The sequence below is a fragment of the Phaseolus vulgaris genome, chromosome 7, assembly GCF_000499845.2.
Source record: "Phaseolus vulgaris cultivar G19833 chromosome 7, P. vulgaris v2.0, whole genome shotgun sequence".
Classification (NCBI taxonomy): domain Eukaryota; kingdom Viridiplantae; phylum Streptophyta; class Magnoliopsida; order Fabales; family Fabaceae; genus Phaseolus; species Phaseolus vulgaris.
Genome location: NC_023753.2, coordinates 39135150 through 39158780, shown reverse-complemented (window position 1 = coordinate 39158780; position 23631 = coordinate 39135150). Strand labels below are relative to the sequence as shown.

The 23631-nt window shown below is 26.8% G+C and overlaps 2 protein-coding genes across 5 annotated transcripts; both read right to left on the bottom strand.

The window, feature by feature from the left end:
- Nucleotides 1-1657: 1657 nt before the first annotated feature.
- On the bottom strand, nt 1658-4529 carry LOC137828522 (uncharacterized). Its single transcript, XM_068635131.1, has 7 exons — nt 4235-4529; nt 3946-4018; nt 3741-3821; nt 3479-3542; nt 2996-3086; nt 2802-2886; nt 1658-1888 (listed from the first exon to the last, which is right to left on the bottom strand). Exons 1-7 carry the CDS (start codon nt 4474-4476, stop codon nt 1844-1846), a joined length of 681 nt encoding a protein of 226 aa, XP_068491232.1. The 5' UTR covers nt 4477-4529; the 3' UTR covers nt 1658-1843.
- A 14944-nt stretch (nt 4530-19473) lies between these two features.
- Nucleotides 19474-23631, bottom strand: LOC137827467 (uncharacterized). 4 transcript variants are annotated; one of them, XM_068633621.1, is made up of 3 exons: nt 23399-23631; nt 21343-23277; nt 19474-19716 (listed from the first exon to the last, which is right to left on the bottom strand). In XM_068633621.1, the coding sequence occupies exon 2, from the start codon at nt 23275-23277 to the stop codon at nt 21472-21474; it is 1806 nt and encodes a 601-aa protein (XP_068489722.1). In that variant the 5' UTR covers nt 23399-23631; the 3' UTR covers nt 19474-19716; nt 21343-21471. The 4 variants fall into 4 exon arrangements, with proteins under 4 accessions (XP_068489722.1, XP_068489723.1, XP_068489725.1 ...); XM_068633622.1 differs by having other exon boundaries at nt 23433-23611; XM_068633624.1 differs by having other exon boundaries at nt 23365-23569.

The following is a 23631-nucleotide window of genomic DNA, read 5'->3' as shown; positions in this document are numbered from 1 at the left end:
GAGAAGATAATAAAATTAATATAAAATGTTGTGGGAAATGGTGGTATATTCAAAGAAACTCCATTCACTCGGCCTTTAAATTCTGTTTTTTGATTTTAATGAAAAATGTAACAGTTGTAAATGGTTCTTCTGCTATAATTCAGTCCACCTGGTCTATAATTGTGACCGTTGCTTCAAAATTGTAGGACTTGGACAAATGATAAAATAAAAAAGACTAAATTGATGTGATATGACACTATGAAATAGTTATGGATATTTGAGCACATATGATGAATCAAACCAGGCTTAAGAAAATTGCTGGAGATAAACATATGCATTATTTAGATGAAGAAGGTGATTCAAAGGAATTAAAGTTTTGTTGCCCAGAGCCAAAGTTACTACAGAAAAAAAAATCCTTTGCCCATAACTCACCAATGATCAAAAGATATCCCACACTCTCTCCTTGTCATTCCCATTATAACTTAATTCTACCTCATCATTCATTCCCTGCCCCTTACTCCAAATTGTGGACTTGGTCAGCTGTTTTGTTGCTGGAATTTTTGGGCCTAAGTTAACATTTAAGGTTCAATCACAAACAGTCTTTTGTATACTATTGTCAATTGTAAAGTATATGGATACCATTTGGAAATTCAGATTTTATTTCTATTGTGATTTTGATTACTTGGTAATGTGATACTCGTCTTGAAACCAGGGTTGACACTGTTGGAAACATGTCTCTGTGGTTAAGTTCTTGTTAATTGTGTATAATGCTTCTTCATCGCTATTTCTTTTAATATACTTTGTACTACAGTCTTAAATATATACATTTCATCCCATTATAGTATGATTCTCTTCTATTAGGAAAGAAACATGCAAATTTAATTTATTTTCTATAGACAAATTGCAATGGTATAGATCATCTTAAGCTAATTTAGATAGTTGTTTCATCAATTTCCTGTTCCTTGATCTTGTACTAATTTGGATAGTTTTTGGTTCAAGATCTTTTAGGGTATATGCTTTACATTGAAGGTGAAGATGAACAAAGGTATATATCTTCAAGATAATTATGGGCAAAAAAACTCCTTTTTAGTGGAGCATTTGCATAATTTAATTCTATTTTCCAGACCATTCTACTCTGTTTTTTGTTTGCTTTTTTCTACCTATGCTGTCTCAAATTACTATGAAGATCGAGGGATGTAATTACATTAAACAGAGAAATATGGTATGATGCGTTTACGTATCATAACCTTTAAAAAATACACAATACACCGACCCAAATCAACCTATAAACATCTCTGTAAATTTTTCAAAGGAGAAAACACATTAGTATAGTGCAATGCCAGAGCACAGCCTAAGTGTGGAAGGAGGAGCATAAACAACTATCACAAAATATCTTGTTTGGTTTATGGTCAGAATTATTTTAGTAAATTTTATGTTCATGAGAAGTTAAATATTGCATAACCCTAAATTTATATTTATAGTCTTCCCTAATATTTGAATTTTCAGTATTATAGAAGATTCTATAAAGAGTATTGATATGTTTTTACCTAATATTATATAATTTTAAAAATTGCATTGATCAAATCATAATTATAAACTGATATATTTTAATGTATAATTGTTAAAATGATAAATTTTTTTCACAAATCTCACAAATTAAAACTATGCAAATTGGAACTTTAAATGTAATCTAATGATAACTTGGAAACAAAATTTCTGATGATACATCTGATTGATAAATTAGTAGAGAATAGAAATCACACCACAAAATTTGGTAATCTATATATGAATACATTGCTAGGTGTATGTAGTTGAAGAGAGATAGTGGGGTGCGCTTATTCTACTCATCTCAACAAAAAGCATCTCAACCTTGAATAAGGTAAGGAGAAGTGTATGTGAAACCCCACAACTGCACATAGAAGAAATTGTGTGTAAATAGTAAATCATGGTTATGGTAATAGAAATAAGAAGTGGAGAAAAACAAGAAGAAAAGTCCCAATAAGGGGATAGTTAGATAGACAAATCAAACATCATTATATAATAAAAAACCAAAATTTCAAAGAAACCAATCAAGAGAAAGGGTTTTGAAGGGAATGCGTGTGCTTATAAGTTGACTAATTTAAGATTTATTTATAGAGAATCATTTTATTGGTATAATAGACTCTCAGCTAATCTGTTCTTAGAATTCTTTATGAATAGCTATAATCTACATGTGTATCGTTTTTGTTAACATATGAGTTTTGGTCTAGTCCTCATATTTTTGTATTTTTTGTATTTTTTATTTTTTTAATAATAATTTTTTTCATGTGATGACATATGATTGTTGTTACTTGAGGTGTGAGCCTAGCTGAGATGTCAAGTTGCATAGTGATGTCTAACATGAAAACTTTTTATAAAGAAACCAATCAAGAGAAAGGGCTTGTGTAACATTTTTTCTTTTTTATGGTCATTTTTTCAGTTAAAAATTGAATTGTTTTGACTTTTTTTATGTTTTGGTTGGGTAAATCAATTCAATTTTCTCAATATAATTTTTTAATTTAGAGAAACTAGTTTAATTCAATTTTCAATATTTGTGTACAATAATTGCATTAATAATTGCTTTGAGATTAAAACCTATGACTTCATATATATTATCCAAAATCTTGTCACAAATTCAACCTAGCTAGTACATTGTATTTGTTCTTTACCTTTACATATTAAATTCAATGGGAATCATAGAGACAAATAATAAGTTAATTACATCAAATTTTAAAGTACACAAGCAAATTAAATTACAAAAAAAGAGATTTAAGCTACTAATTAACTTCTTAAATAAGCATTACCTCAACATTCTTCAATTCAAATTCTGAGGTGTGAGCCAAACACATGTTTCCAAATGTATCACATGGTCCACTGCTTCCAGTTAACCTTTCCAACCACAAGGATTCAATCAAACATAGAGATTCGATTAGTGTTACTTAAAAAATTAATAAATTGGTTTAACAAAGTTTAAGTAACACACTATTGAAGTTCTTACAAATCTTCATCTAAGCATAAAGCAGGGCTGCCACCACCACCACCAAATGCAACCAAATCATACAAACATAAGTAATAGTAGCGATTGACACCTACAAAAAAAAATATATAAAAGGAATGAAACAACTTTTTCATGCTTAAAATAAAATACTCAAATAGATATACCCTGCAAATCTGATAATTTACACATTTTAAGTCAGAAATAGTCTAAAATGAAGTTTGAATCTACTTACATAATATAAATTTTTCTCTTTTTTTTTGTTAATAATGTGTGAACAACATAATTCATTAATATCTCTGAAATTTGAATTGTTTCAACATCTTCATATAAATAAAGGTATTTTGTTTATATACCATAGGATCTTCTACTCAAGACAATCTGGTTTAAGCTGCAAATATCCACAACATGTTGGGACTAACTCACCCAACAAACTGCTTTTCATACATAAAATGTATTTGTACATCAACCAATAAGAACCCTTACCAGTAGGTCGAAATAGCCTTGGTTCACCATTTACAGTTGTAAATACAAAAGCTTTGTTTGTCCCCTATTACCACAACAAACAGAACAAAATTATATTTCAAGATGTGTAAGAATGTTTAAGGTTATCAAATCCTAAGATTAACTCATAAACTCTTAGAAGTTTAAGAGTCTACTGTAAGATCACAAGTTATTAGTGGATAAATTTGTTCTTAGACCTTAAACTCCTAACATTAATTCAAAAGAGAACAAAAAGTTTACAGACTTGATATTTTCTCTTTGCAGTGGGTTGCATGGGGCAATCTACCAGTCCACCAAACACAGCTCCTTGCGTATCTCCAGCAATCTAAATGTTTTGCAAAATAGATAGCAAAATACAACAATAGAATAATACATTAGTCTGCAGTAAATCTCCAATGAACACCATAACAGAAGACAGACATTTTTTTGCTCATAAAAGGTTGACATACCAGCAAACCAGGACCATAAAGTTTAGCACTGTTGCGAAGAAGTGTACGAAGTGATATGCCATGTTTCATGGTACTGTCCTTAATTCAAAGAGTAATGTTAAATCAATGTTGCTGGAGATTCCACCAACATTACAACACATCCACATTAATATACAATTACATGGATTCTTCAAAGAACACATTTTCAAAAAAAGACACAAAAATCCAATAACTAAACTCAATATTTGTGAAGAACAAAAAGCTAAAAGAATTGAATGAAGAAACTAAAAGGTAGAAAGCAGAAAATTACCTGTAAAGTAGGACCCTCTGACACCCTTTTGTTGTATTAGGAAGGCAGGACTCAAAAAATTGATTCAAGTCATGAGAAATGAAAGTAGAATGATCAGTGAAATTGGGTAGAGGCTTGATGGGAGTTGTTGGAGAATGCTTCTCATAGAGTTCATCAAAAGCTTCAGAACTGCTTCTGCTCTTTCTAGAGGCATCATCTTTTTCATCACTTTTATCATTCAATAAATCCTTTCTGTTACTCATGGGACTAGTAAAATTTTCGCAGTTACTCCCAACAGAAACTGATTTGTGATTGCTTGTCTTGGATCCAATAAAGCCAACCGTAGCAAAAATATAAGACCAATATGAAGACAAAGATTTACCCTTTTTAGAACAGGGGCTGGCCTACACAAATAAAAACCTTGTGTCAAATAATGTCGTAATTTTTCCACTTACAATTTTAAGAAATGAATATTAAGTATAATCCAATTTTATAAAACTAAATATTTAGGTTTTCATTTTTATTTATATAGAATAAAATATATTAATTTTTAGTCATATAAATTTACATATGTTTATGTTAAATTAATAAGATAATTCTATTAAGAATTTGTTGAGTTAAATCACATGTTTAGACCACCTATTTTATAGTTCAATGTATGAGTTCTATATTTTAGATTTAAGATTTAAGATTTAGAATTTATGGTTTAAAAAATCAATAATTACTCTCTTTAAATATTCTGAAAATACTTTCCGTCAAATGTTAATTGTGATTGCTTTTTGCTTTTTATCAATGTTATTGAGGAATTTATTTTAGTTGATATAAGGAAAAACAAGTTTGCCAAAAAAATAACCCCAACCAACATAATTCAAAAATAACCTGGACTAATATTAGAGAAAATCCTTTGTGGACTTCAAATCAATTTTTTTCTTAAACATTGAAAAACAATCTTAATAGAAAAATATCACAGAATGATATTTTTAAATTATTAGTATTATTTAATATTAAAAGTTATGTTTAGTGATAATTAAAATGCTTTATTCAAATAATTTTTTAAAAAAAAAGTAAATTTAAATTATCTTATTCAAATAAAATATTTAAAAGATAAATAATTTTAATTAAACAAATAAAATTTAAGATATTTTATTTGTGTAAACTGTAACATTTTCAATACAAAATTATAAGAGTTACCATTCATTTATCGTAGAGGACACTAAGAATGCATTTAAAGATTTTAAATCCAAGTTATTAATGTACAAACACAAAACATTCTCTTTATTTACTTGTAGCACTATTATTCAGTTGGAATTTTATTTTGATAATTTATTATAATATTCAATGTTATTTTTCTAGGATTAAATATATTTGCATATATTGTAATAATGCGATTTTTTTTTCTAATCCAAATTTAGACTTCCTTTATATTTATAGTAAAAAACTATTAAAATAAATTATTATAGTTTTTTTACTTAACAAATAAATTTTTATTGTAAACTAATGACGAAAATTAATTTCATGTAGAATTACATAAATAAAAAACATATTTAATATTTTTTAGTATGAAATGATATTTTTTTTTATGTAGACACCAAATCTGAATCACCACTAGCTGAATTAAATCATGAAATAGGCATTGGGTATGTGAAAACAATGAAAATAACAGAAATTAATGCAGATTAGTAAAAGTAGAAGGATCCTTCATTTTTTTTTTTTTGTAAAAGAAAAAAGAATGAAAAGAAGAAACAGAACCTGAGTGATGGAGGATTTGGGATATTCAGGAAATAAAGAAGAAATAGTGGGTATGAATTTCTCCTTCAAAGTATGCATTTTTGGTAGAGACAGAAACTCAAAGCAACTGCATTCAGAAATTATGTGAGTTTCAGTTATTCCATCAAGCTTTTGCCTCATTGCATCAAAATTGAAAATGGTGGCACTTCAAATATAATTAATTAGGGTCTAAAAAAAGTGATGATGGCATTCATAGTTTTATAGACACTCATTTGGTGTTTGATAGGTGAAATAAAAGGTAATTTCGGATTAGATTAACATCATTATTATCATTGTAAAAAGTTAATATTACCATGTTTACCACTTTTCCATGTTTATCTATTTTCATTGTCAAGTTAAAAAATTTATCACAAAAATAAAGTTATAAATTTATCACAAATTTGTTACAAACATTAATTGTTAAGTTTAACTCTAAATAAATTATTTTTAATTGTAAAAAAAAAAAGTGGTTTTAATTTTTAAAAGAGTATTTTGAGTTTTGTGACTCTTGTGACCATTTGGATGAAAGAATATTTATGACTTTCCTACTCATCTTTTTCCATTGTGAACTTAATAAATTTATCATTTATGAAGAGTATTTTGAGTTTTGTAATTACTTTTTATGATATATTTTTTTTATAAAAAGTTGTTAGTCATCATTATGCTACTTAACATCTCAGTTATGCTGACACCTCAAGTTACAACAATCCTTTGTCGTCACATGAAAAAAATTATTATTAAAAAAAATACAAAAATATGGGGATCAAACCAAAACTCATATATTAACAAATGTAGACTATACTTATTAATAAAGAATTCTAAGAACATACTAGATGGAAACCTATTATACCAGTGAAAGGATTCTCTATGAATAAATCATAAATTAGTCAACTTATCAACACATGCATTCTTCTCATGAAAAATACGAGTAACCATAAACCTGATTTTTGCACAGTAATTAAGACAAGTATTTCATCAATTACGAAGCATCCTAGAAACATTTCACTACAAGAAAATCATGAAATAGAAACCAATTTTTAGAGACCAAAATAATTAGTTGTAATAGTAACTAAATTAGAGATCATTTTATAAACTAAATAAAAAATTGGTTTTTAAATTAGTTTCTATTATTGTTAAATAGTTTCTAAATTGGTATCTAATTAGCAACCAAGGTTTTAACTACCAATTATTTAGTTTCTAAATTTGGTATCTAAAACCTTAGTTGCTAATTAGATATCAATTTAGAAACTATTTAACAATAATAGAAACTAATTTAGAAACCAATTTTTTTTTTAGTTTTTAAAATGGTCTCTAATTTAGTTGCTATTGCAACTAATTATTTTGATATCTAAATATTGGTTTCTATTTCATGATTTTCTTGTAGTGTTTGTTCCTATCAATGAACGCAGCACAAACCAAAACAAAGTCATATTCCAGCCAGACATTAATAAAACCAAACTTTTGAATTTCCTCCAAAGCATATATAACCATTATAACCATTTGGATGAGAAGAATATTTATGACTTTCATACTCATCTATTTTCATTGTGAACTTAATAAATTTATCATACACATGTAAAATTATTTATTTTTCTTGTCTATATCTTATATGTATTTTTAAAAGAGATGGAAACCTATATGTAAAAAAATTAATATTCACATTAAAAAATAATCAATTAAGGTAAATAATATTTTTATACAAAAGTTTTAACAATTTTCCTTTTTAGTACTACAATAAAAAAAATTGATTGGTTTCAACTATTTCAAATTTAGAATACTAATCAAAAAAAGTAATTTAAATATCAGTATATTCCACGAACCAAAACGTGATGTAATTAGAACGTTAAAATTTTATTCAATTTATTAAAAAAAAAATAATTTGTGTACTAAAAAAACAGCAATAATAAACATATATTGAATGATAAATAAATAATTGCAAACACCCTTTAATATTCCACATCAAACAATGCAGGCAGATAAAAGTTAACCAAATTTATCAAAACACAAATACAGAACATATAGCGTATTCATTAAATTATTAATTACAATATTTATTAAATGAATATTTAATATTATTAATTATAATATTTATTAAATGAGTATTTGGTATTGTTAGTTTCGATGTTGATTAAACGAATATTTAGTATCTTCATTATTTATTAAATATAATATATTTATTACATTTAATATATAAAATGTATAACATCCAAAAATATGTAGTTTTAAGTTGAATAAAATTATTCAACTACATATTTATATTATATAATCAAATAAATATATAACAGAACAAAAATAACGCTATATGGAAATCCGGCTCCTATAGAATCATTTCCTTATGTACTAAAACAAAATAATAATAAAATTATAAAACACTCACAAATTTCAATTAAATTATTCAATTAATCATAAAAGAAATAATATCAATATATATGCACATATTTAATATATCAGAAGTAATATAATTCATTTGTTTCCATAAACTCAAAATCATAAATTCTAAATTCTAATAATTAGTTTTTTATAATAGATTTATATTAAAACACTCTTAAATAAAATTAAAATAAAGATATAAGCAAACTTTAAAGTTAAAAATATACTTATTTCATATCAAAATTTGATCGATTGAAAGTGATTAAGATATAATAACTTTCTAAACGAGATCTAGTTAGAAAAAGACAAACATATAGTTTCATAAAATTTAAAAAATATAATTTTAAAAAATTAATAAAATAGTTAAAAATATAATTTATATTTTTAAAATATAACTTAAAATGTTAGCATTTAGTATTTTTTTTTTCTATTCACTGATAAAAACATGTGGTTACAAAATGAAATTTATTTAGAAACATTTCATTAAAGTTTATGTATAAAATGTAAATGTTATATGTGTTTGTCTTGATATTAATAATATATTTAAAAATAAAAAGTAGAGAAAAGTTAAAATTAAGTACGTTGTTAGAAAAGTTTAAAAAATTAAGTATTATATTAATTAATATTATAATAATATTTGATATTATAGACACTATTGATAATGGTTTATAGGAGTGCTTTCAGTTTGATTTGACATTTTAGTCCAATCAAAAATAAAAATTAGATGTATTCTTTTCGGTTTCAAAAAAATTGTTAAGTTTTTAATAAAAAATGTTAAATAAAGAGACTAGTCATTAATTTTTTTTTAAAAATTATTATCATATATCAATATTTTCAATTTCAAAGTAACTAAATAACTTATCTTTTTAAAAATAACGACTATGTAATTTTTTAATATTACTTTTACAAAACTATATATATATATATTAAATTGTAATTTTTAAAATTAGTTATTCATACAAATAAAAAAATATATATATATTTTTTGTAATATAATAAAAATAAATTTATTTTAGCTAGTAAATATAATTTCAATGCAATTGAGATCTCTTAAAAAGATATCCATGAATGCTAATTATTATAGCTATATCATAAAAAAAATTGAAGATCTTCAAACCATTGTTGTTGAAAACTTCAACTTTTTTAAGTTTATTTTATTTTAAAGTAATTTTAAAATTGTGAAAAAGAAAAAAAAATACTAAAAATAGAGTACCTTTTTATTCATATGTGGTATTTAAACTTCATCGCAATTTTATCTTTAAAATATATATATATATATATATATATATATATATATATTTACCTTTCTAATATATATATTATGATATCAACATACGTTTATTAAATTTAATAAATATTCTTTATTCAATAAATGTTTTATATTTGTGTCTTCAACATGTAGAACTTACTAAATACTCAAAATATTATACCTATATGTTAGGTTGTGAGTACAAAACAATGTGTTTAACTTCAAGTTAAAATTTATGCATGATCCAAGTCCAATTAGCACATAAATGTTTTATTAAGCTTTCCATAGATTTAAATACTACCTTATACGCAATTTTGGAGTCTAAGTTATGAACTAAAAAAAAAGGAATAAGTTAAACATACTAAAACAAAAAATACATGATATTTGATTAGAACATTAAATAAAATTCAAACCAAATTTTTACGTTTGATTTGCACCAACATATGTAAATTCTGATTTCCAAATTCTAATTTTTTTTCTTTAATTATTGACTTTATCTTTTAAATCAAATTATAATAAAAAATGTTATTTAAAAAATATTAAATTTTAAGATTTCATGTGAGATACGAGCGGATTAAATGTATTTTTGCTAGTTTAGTTTGTAGTAATAGGTTTGATTTGTGAATTAAATTTCTTAGAGGAGCAAATTAAGATTTTCCTAACTTATAAATTGTTGAAGCAATGTCTACAAAATACAGATATTAAGATTGGGAAAATTGATTTAATTATTTAAATTTATATTGAAAAAATTATATGTTGAAGATAAAAATATATGATATTTTCTATTAAATACTTATTAATGAACTAATGTTTTCATTAGTTTTGATTGTGTTATTTAAAGAATACACTATAAGAAAATTATTAAATAAAAATTAATTTTAGATAACAAAATAATTAGTTACTATATTGATTAAATTGTTATCTAACCATTAACTACCAAAGTTTTAACTAGTAACTACCTTATATTCTAAATTAATCTCTATTAGTTTTTTAATACCAATTTAGAAACCCTTTTAATACCGATCTCAACACTTAAAAACACTATTATAACTCAATTAGTTTAAGAAGGTAAATACTTAACTCGGCCCAAAATGATAATACGCTCAGTGATGTGTTAAGAAGTTGGCCCAATGATGTGTTAAGGAGTCAGTCCAAACAACTGACAAAATATATTCAAAAGGAAGTAATGAATATAAAACAATTGAACTAGTTAGGCATATGTATTTATTCTAAATGAAAATAAACAATAAGAGATAGTACTCTGTCCACACCCCTAAAATAAATGAATATATTAATATAATATCTTTATGGTTGTTAACTCCTAAAGAGAGGATCTACAAGTATTATAAAAGGGTCTCAAGACCCTAATAAAAAGGTAAGTGTCATTCCATACACTACTCACTATACTCATAATTATATACTCTTACTGACTTGATCATCAGAGTCTTGTCAACAGGTGGAGGTCCCGTTACTGTGAATTTCAAGCATCTCAAAGCAGCAACAACAAAAAAGAAAAGTTGGCCTAGAATCCACCACTAAGACCCGATTCAGGTCAGCCGACAAGAACATAAATCACTTTAGATAATAATTTTTTACTCTCTAAAATAGTGTCTATGTTAGTTATATAGTAACTAATTATTTTTTATCTCTAAATAGTATCTATTTTAGTTATATAGTAACTAATTATTTTTTATCTCTAAATTTGGTTGTTATTTAATGATTTTATTTTACAGATATTATTACAATGATGAAACTATAACTATATAGGTAGAAGAAAATTTATAACTATGCTGAAGTTTTCAAAAAAAAATTTGGTTTTAAGATCAATTATGCTTTGGTTTTAGTTTGATTAAGTATTGTACTACAATAAAGATATTATTGTTATTTATGTTTAACACGTGTAGAATGTATTCGATAATAAATAGGATATTTAAAACCCTCATAAGTGGTCTTATTAGTTTGAATGTACCTCATTATTGTTTGATTATGATTAGTTATTGATTGTTGCGAGAATGACATTAACTATTTGATGACTATGTTTACTACCATATAAATAGAATTATGAAATAATTAGTTGCTATAGTAACTAAATAAGAGACCATTTTAGTCCTAAAAAAGTGACAATTATTTGTCCTAAAAAAGTTTAGTCACTAAAACATTTTGATGATGTTGAAGTAATGATATATAGACGTTTAAGTGACAATTGGGTGTTTGGTTAGAAAAAGATTGAAAAACACTCTCTTTTTTTCTAAAAGAGAGACATTCAAGTGAGATTATCTCGCTCTACATTACGAGAAAATTATGAAATAGAAACCAATTTTAGCAATAAAAAATAATTAATTGTTATAGTGACTAAATTAGAAATCATTTTAGAGACTAAAAAAATGTTTGGTTTCTAAATTAGTTTATATTATTGTTAGATGGTTTCTAATTTGGTATTTAATTAGCAACTAAGATTTTTGCTACCAAATTTATAATCTAAATAATTGGTAGTTAAAACATTGGTTGTTAATTAGATACCAATTTAGAAACTACTTAACAATAATAGAAATTAATTTAGAAATAAAAAAAATAGTTTCTAAAATGGTCTTTAATTTAGTTACTATTGCAATTAATTATTTTTTTCCTCTAAAATTATTTCTATTTCATGATTTTCTTGTAGTGCTAGCAATCATTGTTGGTTATAAAAAATTATGTTCTATTTGATGTATTGAATTTAAATGTAGATAAAATTTCTATATAAAAAAAATACTTAGAATGGGTCAAAAGTTAGTATCTAATAAAATATACTTAATATGAATCTTTTGGAATACATCTAAATGATATTTTGATTTTATTGGAGTTGAGCGTTTTGAAATATATTAGTATTAGATAAACTTGATTTGATTTTATGATATATTACACTATAAAAAAATCATTAAATAGAAACTAATTTTAGAGACCAAATTAATTAGTTACTATTTAATTAAAATAAAGATAATTTTTTAAACTAAAAAATTATTGGTATATAAAGTAATTTCTATTATTAATTAAAAATTATAAAGTAGTTTTTAAATTAGTATCTAACTATTAGCTACCAATGTTTTAGCTACTTACTGCTTGATATTCTACATTAGTCTTTATTTGTTTGTTATAAACTAATTTAAAAACTAAAATATTAGTTACTAAACCTTGGTAGCTAATTTAGATTTACCAATTTAGAAACTATTTTATAATTTTTTATCAATAATAGAAACCAATTTAGATACTACTAATTTTGTAGTCTCTAAAATAGTGATTAAGTATTTTTGGTCTCTAAATTTAGTTGATATTTAGTGATTTTCTTATAGTGTTAAGAATGTTTTGTGATTTGGTTTGTGATCATGCATGAAATAATAGTGTATGATGGTTCATGATTTATTTTGATGAAATATGATGATATTATACATTTGAATGTATGATTTATGATTTAGGATTTAAGGTTTAGAATTATTGAAAATTATACTTAATAAATAGATACATTTGTATAGTCAACAATATTTGATATTCGACAAAATAGTCCGTTTAATATTTGATATCCGACAAAATAGTCCGTTTTGTCCATTAATACTAGTCATAAATAAATAGAGTGAACCTAATATAATTATTAAAAAAAATAAAAAGAGTAAATTGCATTGTAATTATCCTTCATTTCATTTTGTTATATCTAATTCATCACCTAAATGAATACTAACAACTCAATAAATTATTATTAGCAATTAATGATCAACCGACAAAAATAACAATGAGAGGAAGAAGACACAAATTTCACTCTTGCCAAAGTAATTGCTTGAACTCACCTACTCCATTTTTATTCTATAAAATGGCACAAGACTAACCCCATAACATATATCACATTGTTGATTTTGGAGCTTGTTACATCTTTCTCCTTTTCATCACTTTGCTCTTTCTAGAGTTTTAAGGTACATAAACACTCACCTTATTACTTTTTCTAATTACATTTTTATGTGTGTTTCATTGTTTAACAACTCAAGTGAAAACAACTAACATACTTCAGCAACATATTCAGAACCATGAGTGACAGAAATGGAAGTGCTGCAGAACTTGGCTTGAATTTGAACCTATCCCCACCTAGGGTTCTTGACAACAGACCTCAATCCCCACCTCCATTAGCAGCAGCATCACCACCAATCTCATGTGTGTCCACTGAGATCAACCAAGATGACAGCAACAACTACAATCTTGGAAACCCTAGCAGTGCTGAACCTATTTCACTGATACTTGTTGGTTGCCCTAATTGTCTCATGTATGTGATGATCAATGGTGCTAACCACCAGTGCCCCAAATGCAAGAAAACCACTTTGATTCATTTTCCTGATGACAAAAACCCTGTCATAAGGCATGGATAGAGTATTCAACATCTCTAGTGCCATTCTTGCATTCTGGTATAAACCTAAAAATTATCCTTTTTTTAAGATCTTTCTTCTATCATTTTCTCTAAGCACATTCTGTAAGAAGTGCTACTTACTTAACTTTTGATCTTTATGTTAAAGATCACAAAAAGTTTAGGGTAAATAGCATTGCTTATAGGAGTTATGTTTAATAAATGGTTAATTATTTCACTAGGTTGACCATTTTAAATATTTAGTTAGTCCGTTTTCTTCATCATTATATAAACTATGTAAGTTTGACTATATATAAAATAAAAGAATGAATGCAAGATGTTTTAATTATCTATCTTTGAATTTCTTATTTAATCAGTGTATGAGTAAGATTTTTTTTTCTATTCGAATTAAAATAGTTTGTAGTTATTGTTTAATTATCTTTTATCACTTTCTTTGTCTTTAATTTAATCTCTAGTTAATAGCAACAACTCGTAAAACAATATTGGCAAAAATAAATATAAATAAAAAAACAATCTAAAAAATATAAATAATTTTGAATCTTTTCAAAATACATGTTAATATAATATCTTATTTACTTTTTCAAAATAAAGGACGTTTTAAGTCATATGGATCAATATTTGAATTAACTTAATCTAATAGTAGATTGGATACTACACTATATCATAATCTTAAACTTGCTGGGGTTATTATACTTAATAAACAATATTAAACATGTTAGATATTATTTCAATTTACAATTTCTTATTCAATCAATATAAGTAATACACGATAGTATATATCACACACAAAAAATTGGTTATTTGACAAATAAGTGAGGTCCTTTTTTTTAACATTTAATTTTGACCAATAATAAAGAGGAATTATTTTACATCGTCAAGTAAAATTAGAATTTGATGTGCTTTAATTTATTTTATATCTAATTAAACCTCTTATTCTTGTGAATAATTCAATCCCTATTTATTTTTATGGCAATGCAACCATCCGCGTTGCCCTTACTTAATATTACACTACAAGAAAATAATTAAATATAAATTAATTTTAGAGACTAAAATAATTAGGCATTATAGACTAAATTAGATATTATTTTATAAACTACAAAATTATTGGTATTTATTTTCTATTATTAATAAAAGTTTATAAAGTAGTTTCTAGATTGGTATCTAATTATTAACTACCAAGGTTTTAGCTACTAATTACTTATGTTCTAAATTAGTCTCTATTAGCCTTTTAGAGACCACTAATTTAGAATCTAAAATATTAGTAGCTAATTTGATATATACTTTGATTGTTTAAAAAGTTTAAAATATGATGTGATTGGTGTATTGATGTGTTAAATGATATATGTAATGAGGTGAAAGTGTGGTCAAGACATAGTATTTTCAGTAAAGGAAACATCGTGTTAAGATTGTTATTAGGGTGTATGAATTTGTGGGTGTCCTGTGAATGAGACGATCCTGACTCTACTGATATAATAGAATCATATAGATGAGGTGAGAGTCGAAAAAGGTTCGTTTGATTAAATCTGAAGTTTGAGATAATTAATCATCAAATCATATCAAATGATTATGCACATGACTGTATGATATCAAAAAAAATTTAGTCTCTTAATTATTTTAGATATAAAAAAATTAGTTTATAAAATAATATATAATTTAATTAATATAATAATTAATTATTTTTTATCTTTAAAATTAATTCTTATTTAATGATTTTCTTATACATAAAATATCAAATACTTTTAAGACAAGTTTAGTATTAAAATTATTCTCCTAAAATTGTAAATTTGATTTATATTCTATATTAATATTTTATTACTTTTATTTTTATTTTTCACAAGGATGATCTTGAGATTGCATTGCTGTGACCACCTGCGATGATAAATTGTAACTATGTGAACCTCAACGTTCTTAACACGAACATTTCTGAAAAATTAACTAAGCATACATTTATTTCAAAGTTGAGTTGAATTCATTTTAATAAAATTATTTTAAAATTATTAAATATAATTAAAGTAATTTTGATCATGAATTGTACATTATAATATATGTTATATTCAAAGAAAATCATTTTGTTCATAAATTATAAAATGACATTTTTTTACCTAATGTGTAGTTTTGAAATTAGTGTGAGCTTTTATAATATTGATGAGAAAGTGTGTAAAATATTGAAAGAGAAGGAGAATAATAAATTGAATGAAGCATTGAATAGAAAGATAAATGCAAAGAGTAATTGAGTTATAACATTAATCATCCTCTCATTGGATTGTAGTCATAGGTCAACAAAAATCCCACAAATCTCTCAACCCACGCTTATCCTACCGCTTTCATCTTTCTAAATAATTTATTATTTTTAAAATATTTTAAATAAATAAAATATATTATTGGTATTAAAAAGTGAACTTTAAGTTTATGTTTTAGGGTTTCCACTCACTTATATTCTTTTTATTTTAAAAAATTATTTTTAAAGTTATTTGAGCTAATTTGTGTCATAAAAATATAAGTTAACCATGATTAAATTATTTCTATTTAAATAATGAAAAAATCAAATCAAATAAAATAGAATGATATTTTAAAAATATGCTTACTTTTATTATTAGTTTAAGCAAAAACAACATTTTATTTTTCTAAATTTGTCGTCGCTCTTTTGAAAGTCTCAAAACACAAAAAAATAAATAAATCAAAGAAGTGTAAAAAGGGAGATACAAAACTTAAAAAAAATTATCTTCACATTGTGCGAACACATAGAATACAACGAATCTTCTTGCAAACTTTCTCATACACACTGTAATGAAACTATTCTCTCAAAGTTTGCTCGAGTGGGGAAGAATGAAAGTGTTGCGGTTGAAAGGGAGGTTGGAATGCAGGGTGCAACTGAAGTTATTTAAAAATGTATTAGGATAGACTCTAAATGATTGATACCATCTTAAAAAATGAATTTAAAACATAATTCAACATTACAAATCTGACTTGTAAGGTAAGATCTACATCAATTTATATACTATGAATTGATCTTATCTCTGATTGATGTGAGAGATCTCTACCAATTTGCATAAAAAAAATTAAAATTTGAAATTTTAAAATTTTATAAACATAATTGAATTATTTAAAATTTGGTAATTTTGAATTCTATTTAAAAGTAACATTTTGAAGAAAAAAAAATTGTATTTCTTGTCTGGGACATTAATCCTAAACTTCCTGGACATTAACAAGGATTTATTTGTCAAAGTCACTTAAGGAAATATTCTTTCACTGGCATTTATTAAAAAGTTGAAAAAATAATTTTAATTAACAATATCATAAAAATAAATTTTATCAATAATCTAAACAATCGTGGTACACATTTATTAAAAAATAATCTCAATTAAAGTGAATTAAAAAAATATACAACATTTGTTAATAAAAATGCCACATCGGTTAACATATCATACTTATCATTATTCGAAAATTTTAAGATGTGTTATGGATACATATGGGAAACTACCACACTCATCTACATGTACATAATACACAAAATTTGAATAATTTATATTTATTTTTAATTAAAAGTGAAAAAATGATTTTTGGATTATATGGAGGTGTACTTAAATTTTATGGGGGTGCACAATGTAATAAGCCTAAATAAAAATTTATTCAAAATTTTGTTGTTGTCCTTAATTCAATTACTTCCTTCATCCAATATTAAAAGAAAGAAAATGCCCTTAAATAAAATGGAGTACATATGAAAATGGAGTACATATGAAAATACATTTTGAATCTTCTTTTCCAGTGTTTCTGTGGAATGGAATTTTGATTTTGCTTCAAGTTTTTTATTTCTAAAACATAATAATTTATTTTGGATCTACTTTTTCAGGATATATTATTTTCAATTCTAGATTTTTATTTTTCAAAATAAAGAACATTTTCAAACTAGGAAGACAATACAAACCCAGCCATAAAACCTCATTTAATTTCTCCTTAATTTTATAAATGCATGTCCATATTTTTCCAAGACACACAATATGTGACACAGCATATTTATTAGGGATGAAAAATTAAACTTCAAGATGGTTAATATTATTATCATTTGTTTTTATTTACTTTTAGTTATTAAATTATCCTGTGTTTTGATGAGATTCATATTTTCCTCAATCAATTCTAATTTCAAGTTGATTTCAGTAGCTATAGAAACACACCATTAAACATGTCAGCTGAAAATTTTCTATCATTTTTTTTGTTATTTTACCATCTTTATCAGAAATAATCACATTTTATGAAAGAAAATGTGAATGCACACAATTTGTAGCCTCATATGAATAGAAGAACACCCTTGAAAAAAATGAAGCCAAACCAAGTATAAGAGTATGCTGATTTTAAACATAGGTTTTTGTTTGATCTCAGAAATGCAGTGACTTCGAATTTTTCAAAGGTGTAAAAGCTAACAAATACATAGTGAAAAAAAGAATAATTTGATAAAAGTTTATATATGTTGTAATATTAACACTGACGACAATCAAGAATCATCTAATCATTTCTTCCTATTACAAATATAAATTCAGATTCTAATTTTGTTTACACTTAATAACTTTAATCGTAGATTTTTTTACTGTGATTATGAATAAATTTATTATTTTAATTAAAATTCATTTAATTAAGTTTATTTGGGTCAAACTATTATTTCTATTAATTTTGTATTTTTTAAGTAGATAATATAATATTTTTTGGAATAGACCGTATGAAGGAAGCGAATAAAACGTTTATCACTAAATATGAGTTGAACATGCAAAAGTTCAAGTTATTTATTTAAATCAAAACAAAAAACGAGAAGAAGAATAAAAGAACAAAATCTACAATATCTCAAAAATAAAATTGAAAACAAATATTCTACAAAATACGAAGAAACAGAATCTTGACAAAATTCATAATCCTATAATTCTAGAAAGTTGGAAACTGTTAAAAAAATCTTAACGAGAATATTTTTTGGAGATTCTCATGGCAGAAAAACTTATAAAAAAAATCATTATGAATTTTAAGGTTGATTCTAGTAATTTGTAAAGTTGAAATTTATGTTCAATAAAACTAAATTCTTTGTGGCAAACATTGTTTTACTATTGGTCTTTCTCAAATCTACTTTTTGTCAAAATAATTGTTATTTAGCGCTGGTTGATAATTTTTTTTGTTTGATTGGAGTTTTTTCTTAATTCGCTTAGTGATAAGATTATGTTGAATTTGATTGATACTTGGTTCATTGAGTTAAACATTGTGAGAATTGAAAAAGTAAATCTTAAGAAAATCAATTGTCAAATAAACTTGAGAGTCAAGTTGTTTCCTTTTACTGTTTTATAATTTCTATTTTTTTTTTCTACACAACAATCTCAAGCCCTTTTACTTTATTATTATTACTAACTTTATTGCTTTGAGATAAATTTCAAACACTAGAGTTAAGTTTGTTGAGAGACAATGTGGTTATTTTATCCGACCTTATCATCTCATTGGTATTCGAGAGTCCATGACTTGTTAAATGGTCTACGTTAATTGTCAACCAGTAATATGGAAATGATACAAATGTATCATCAATCACCTAAAAGTGAGTTTTGGCAGCCAAAATATTCAAAATGTTTCAAGTTCAAAGATTAACAAACAAAGAGTTGAACAACTAAGTTCTTCAAAAACTCGATGTCTCTCCACACTTTGCTATCTGTACATACTCTAGAATGAGGAGAAAAAGTCCTTCCTACCGCCGCTCCCCTGTGCAAACTAGAAGAATGGAAAAAAAAAACGTGTTCTCATGATTCACATCCATGTAATTAATTTTTTTTATAAGGGGATCAATATGCAATCACAGTTTTATGAAGAATGTAACTTTTTTCATATGATGGAAATTCCAAAATGAAGCAACTGACAAATATGACTGACACGTGATTAAAGATGACTATTATGTGACAAATATCATCAGAGATGTGATTCCAATACAAAATAGGGAGATTTCAGGAAAACTAAATCTCAGTCAAATAGACTACTTTCCTTATCACGAGTGACAATAAAAGAAGTTACCCATTTGATGCAGACCAGGAAAGCATAACACATTAGACTTATAGTCAGTATAACAATTTAAAATGAAGTTATAGGAAAGAGATATCTAACACTTATGATTGAAAAGTGTTGCATCAATACCCAAGTGAGAACAAGTGATTCTTCAATGTTCCAACTTCAAATCCACTAATACCTCTTTAGAGTCAATTATCACATCTAAGATATTGTTTGTTTCAGAACTTAGTAATTCCATTGCAGTATTGTCCTTAAAAAACATTTTAGTGGATTAAGGGAGACGAGACAAGTGTAATATCTTAGGTCTCAACTTCTACGTGATATGAAACTTACATTTCAGTGGATTAAGGGAGACGAGTGTAATATCTTAGGTCTCGACTTCAATGTGAAATTGAACCTTTTGGATGTAACGGAGTGAGTGAGGTGCCCTATTTCACTTTTATAGGGACAAAACTTCAATATGGCTGGACATGGCTTGGACTCTGTCCCAAATAGCCACCAACAAAGCCAATATAGACTAAGGTCAGGTTAATTAATTTATTGTATCCTTCATCCTTTGAAAACTTCATGCAAAGTAGTCATCTTCTCACAACACAATAAACCTCTTCCCAGTAAGTGCATAATGACAGTGATCCTCTTTTCAACCTCTAACTCTAGATCTTCTCACCCTCTGCTGATGGTAACCATTACTTTCTAAAAGCTTATTCGGTATATACATAAATGACACATTATACATTTCTATGTGTTTTTGTACATCTTATTTGCCTGTGCCCAAATTCAAATATGTCTATACACACTTATATCAATGCCACTGACAGATATCATATTTTTTTAATCAATAATATACTCAATATTATTTGTTCACTATCTACGTTAAACCATCTCTTGTTGTCACAAACATCAGTGTTCCAGCTTTTCAACAAAGTGCCAATCTAATTTCACCATCAACTTTCTTCTTATTTATGTTCTATCCACTATCAAATAGTGAGAGACGTCTATCCTTTTTTTACAGCATTTGTTGTTATTCTCTTTTTTTATTTCGGTGTTATGTTCAGACTTAAGATATGATTTTTTCAATTTTAATTTCCGAAACGTCATATTAATTTATGCATAATAAGATTTCCTGTTATGCACTACATTGGATGTGTAGGAAAATTTGTGGAAAAGTTATCAAACATTGATAACAATTGTAGAAAATAATGTGAGTAGAAAATGGTACTGCTGTTGAAACAGTGATAACAATTGTAGAAAATTTGTCACAAAACCAAAATACAAGACATAATGCATAGGTAAGCAAAGCAATACAAATGAGTTATAGTATGGTTTGCATATTACCTTTTTAGCAGTTAGTAATCACATATAAATTCATTGCGAGCCTTCTAGAAAAGGCAGTATAAAACATGTAGCTCCCATGAGAATAAATCTAAAGGGCATCATCTTAGCAGTATGAATAATAAATAACAACTATGAGTTCTGAAGACCAAGCTCTCCCCATCCACTACTGCTTCTTATATACTTATCTATAATGCCGAATTCCTGATTCTGAGCAACCCGTCTGGCATAATTCTCAGTTGAAATTGGACCTTTCTTCAACTTACGGTAATAAACAAGATGCCAAGGCCATAACCGAGCACAACCATAGAAGGCATCAACTGTTAAATTGTTTTCATCGTCTTTTGGAACTTCCAAGCCATAATTGTTAAGAACCATGTGCATATCTTCCATAGATACAATGGTTGAAATGTCGGGATGGAGATTAACATTAGTTTCAGGAGAAGGATTCAATACATGTTGTCCAGTATGACTAAGACCCTCTGTCTCTTTTACTATAAATGGAGATGAATTCTCAACAGGTGGTTCATTTAGATCTGTAACTCTGTCAGATGATTTTAATAAGATATGATTTTCATGATTATCCTCCTGTACAAATTGGCTCTTTTCCACAGCACACACAAATGTGTCACACACTGCTGCAGCTTTCCCATTTACAGTAACACCTGTGTCCTTGGATTGAGAAATCTCCAACTGTGCAGGTAAGTGATCCACAGTTTCAACAGCAGTACCATTAATGGATGAGCCTTTTGAATTTAACTGTATTTTGCTTGGAGATGATGAATGCTGATTGAGTGATACGGATAAAGACCTTATTTTGGATGATGAAGAATGTGATCTAGAAGACACTGCTCTTGATCTAGAACGGGAACTGGACTTTTGCAATGACTTCGAAGATTGAGAATTTGAAAGAGACCGAGATGCAGAGTAATCAGATGGCAAAGAGGATGAGACTGATCTCTTGTGTATCTTTGCTTTAGACCTTTTAGGCAATTCCATTTCATTTCTGCTTCGCTTCTTTTCCCCGTATTCCTTTCTTTGAGGCCGATACGTTTCCCTGGTTACAGATAACCTCCTTCCACCTCTCTGGTGCCTCATTTGGAAAGCAAATCCAAATTTATTCTCATCTTCATGACTCTTGTCTATTCTACTATTTTGCCGAACACCCAAGCTACTGTATCTCCACTGTGAAGAATGTTCTTTCGGACAATTTCGCATTTTATGACCTGGATCACCACATCTAAAACAAGTTTGATGGAACTTTGACCCACTTGGACGATTTGAGGTACCCTGAACAATGTGAGCTCTGCTCACATTCTCTTGGGAATTGGCTGCAGGAGAACCACCAGGGTAACCACCATGATAATCTTCATTCTCATACTTCCTATCATGGCCCTGATAAGGCTCATAACGATCAAACTCAATCGCATTTCCATTCCCATTGTCAACCAGGTCGTGAACTGGCTCACCCCATCTATCATTTTCCTCCGTTTTGGAAATAATTCCACCCCCTTCATCAGGAAAGTCTCCCCCATAATCCTTTTCCTCCCCAACATAGTCTTTAAAACCATCATGACGATATCCCCTCTCCTCATCAGGCGCATCCACAGAATTTTCCCTTCCAATCTTCTGATTCGACCATCCCCTGAAACCCGTTTTCCCTCTAAACTCATTCCCGTTTCTTCTGCCACCCCTAGAAAATCTAGAAAAATGTGTATTAGGCTGTTTGTTGGACCATGTTAGCGTCAACTCCTCCCCACATATATTTCTACCTTTCAGTGCTCTCAGAGCCTTTTCCGCATCAGGAGGGAAATCAAATACCACAAAGCCATAGCCATCTCTTTTGAGCTGAACATTACATTGGCCAAATCGACGGAATACACGTTCCAGTTCATCTCTTCGAGAATGTTCAGACAGATTACCAATATAAAGTGACATCTGCAACATTAACAAATAAAACACCACATCAACACAGAGTTAACAGCATGATCTTGAAATGGAGCAGGAATTTCATCAAACACGTACAACGCATAACTAAAGAGTATAAACAAACCCTAACCAAAAGACACAAAGATGATCAAAGGGTTCAATACAGCGATGAAAAGCCTGAAGGGTGTGGCAGGACAGTGATGAAAGGAAGCTTCTAGAAGCACCAGAGTATGGTTAGGTCTCTGCTTCGTTCCTCTTTGAAATCCCAAGTGTGTGGGATCGAAACGCTGTTGTGAATAATAGTGATTTTGAATAGCGACAATGTCGTTATAACCTAAAAACTCAGAACAACCCTTTATTTTC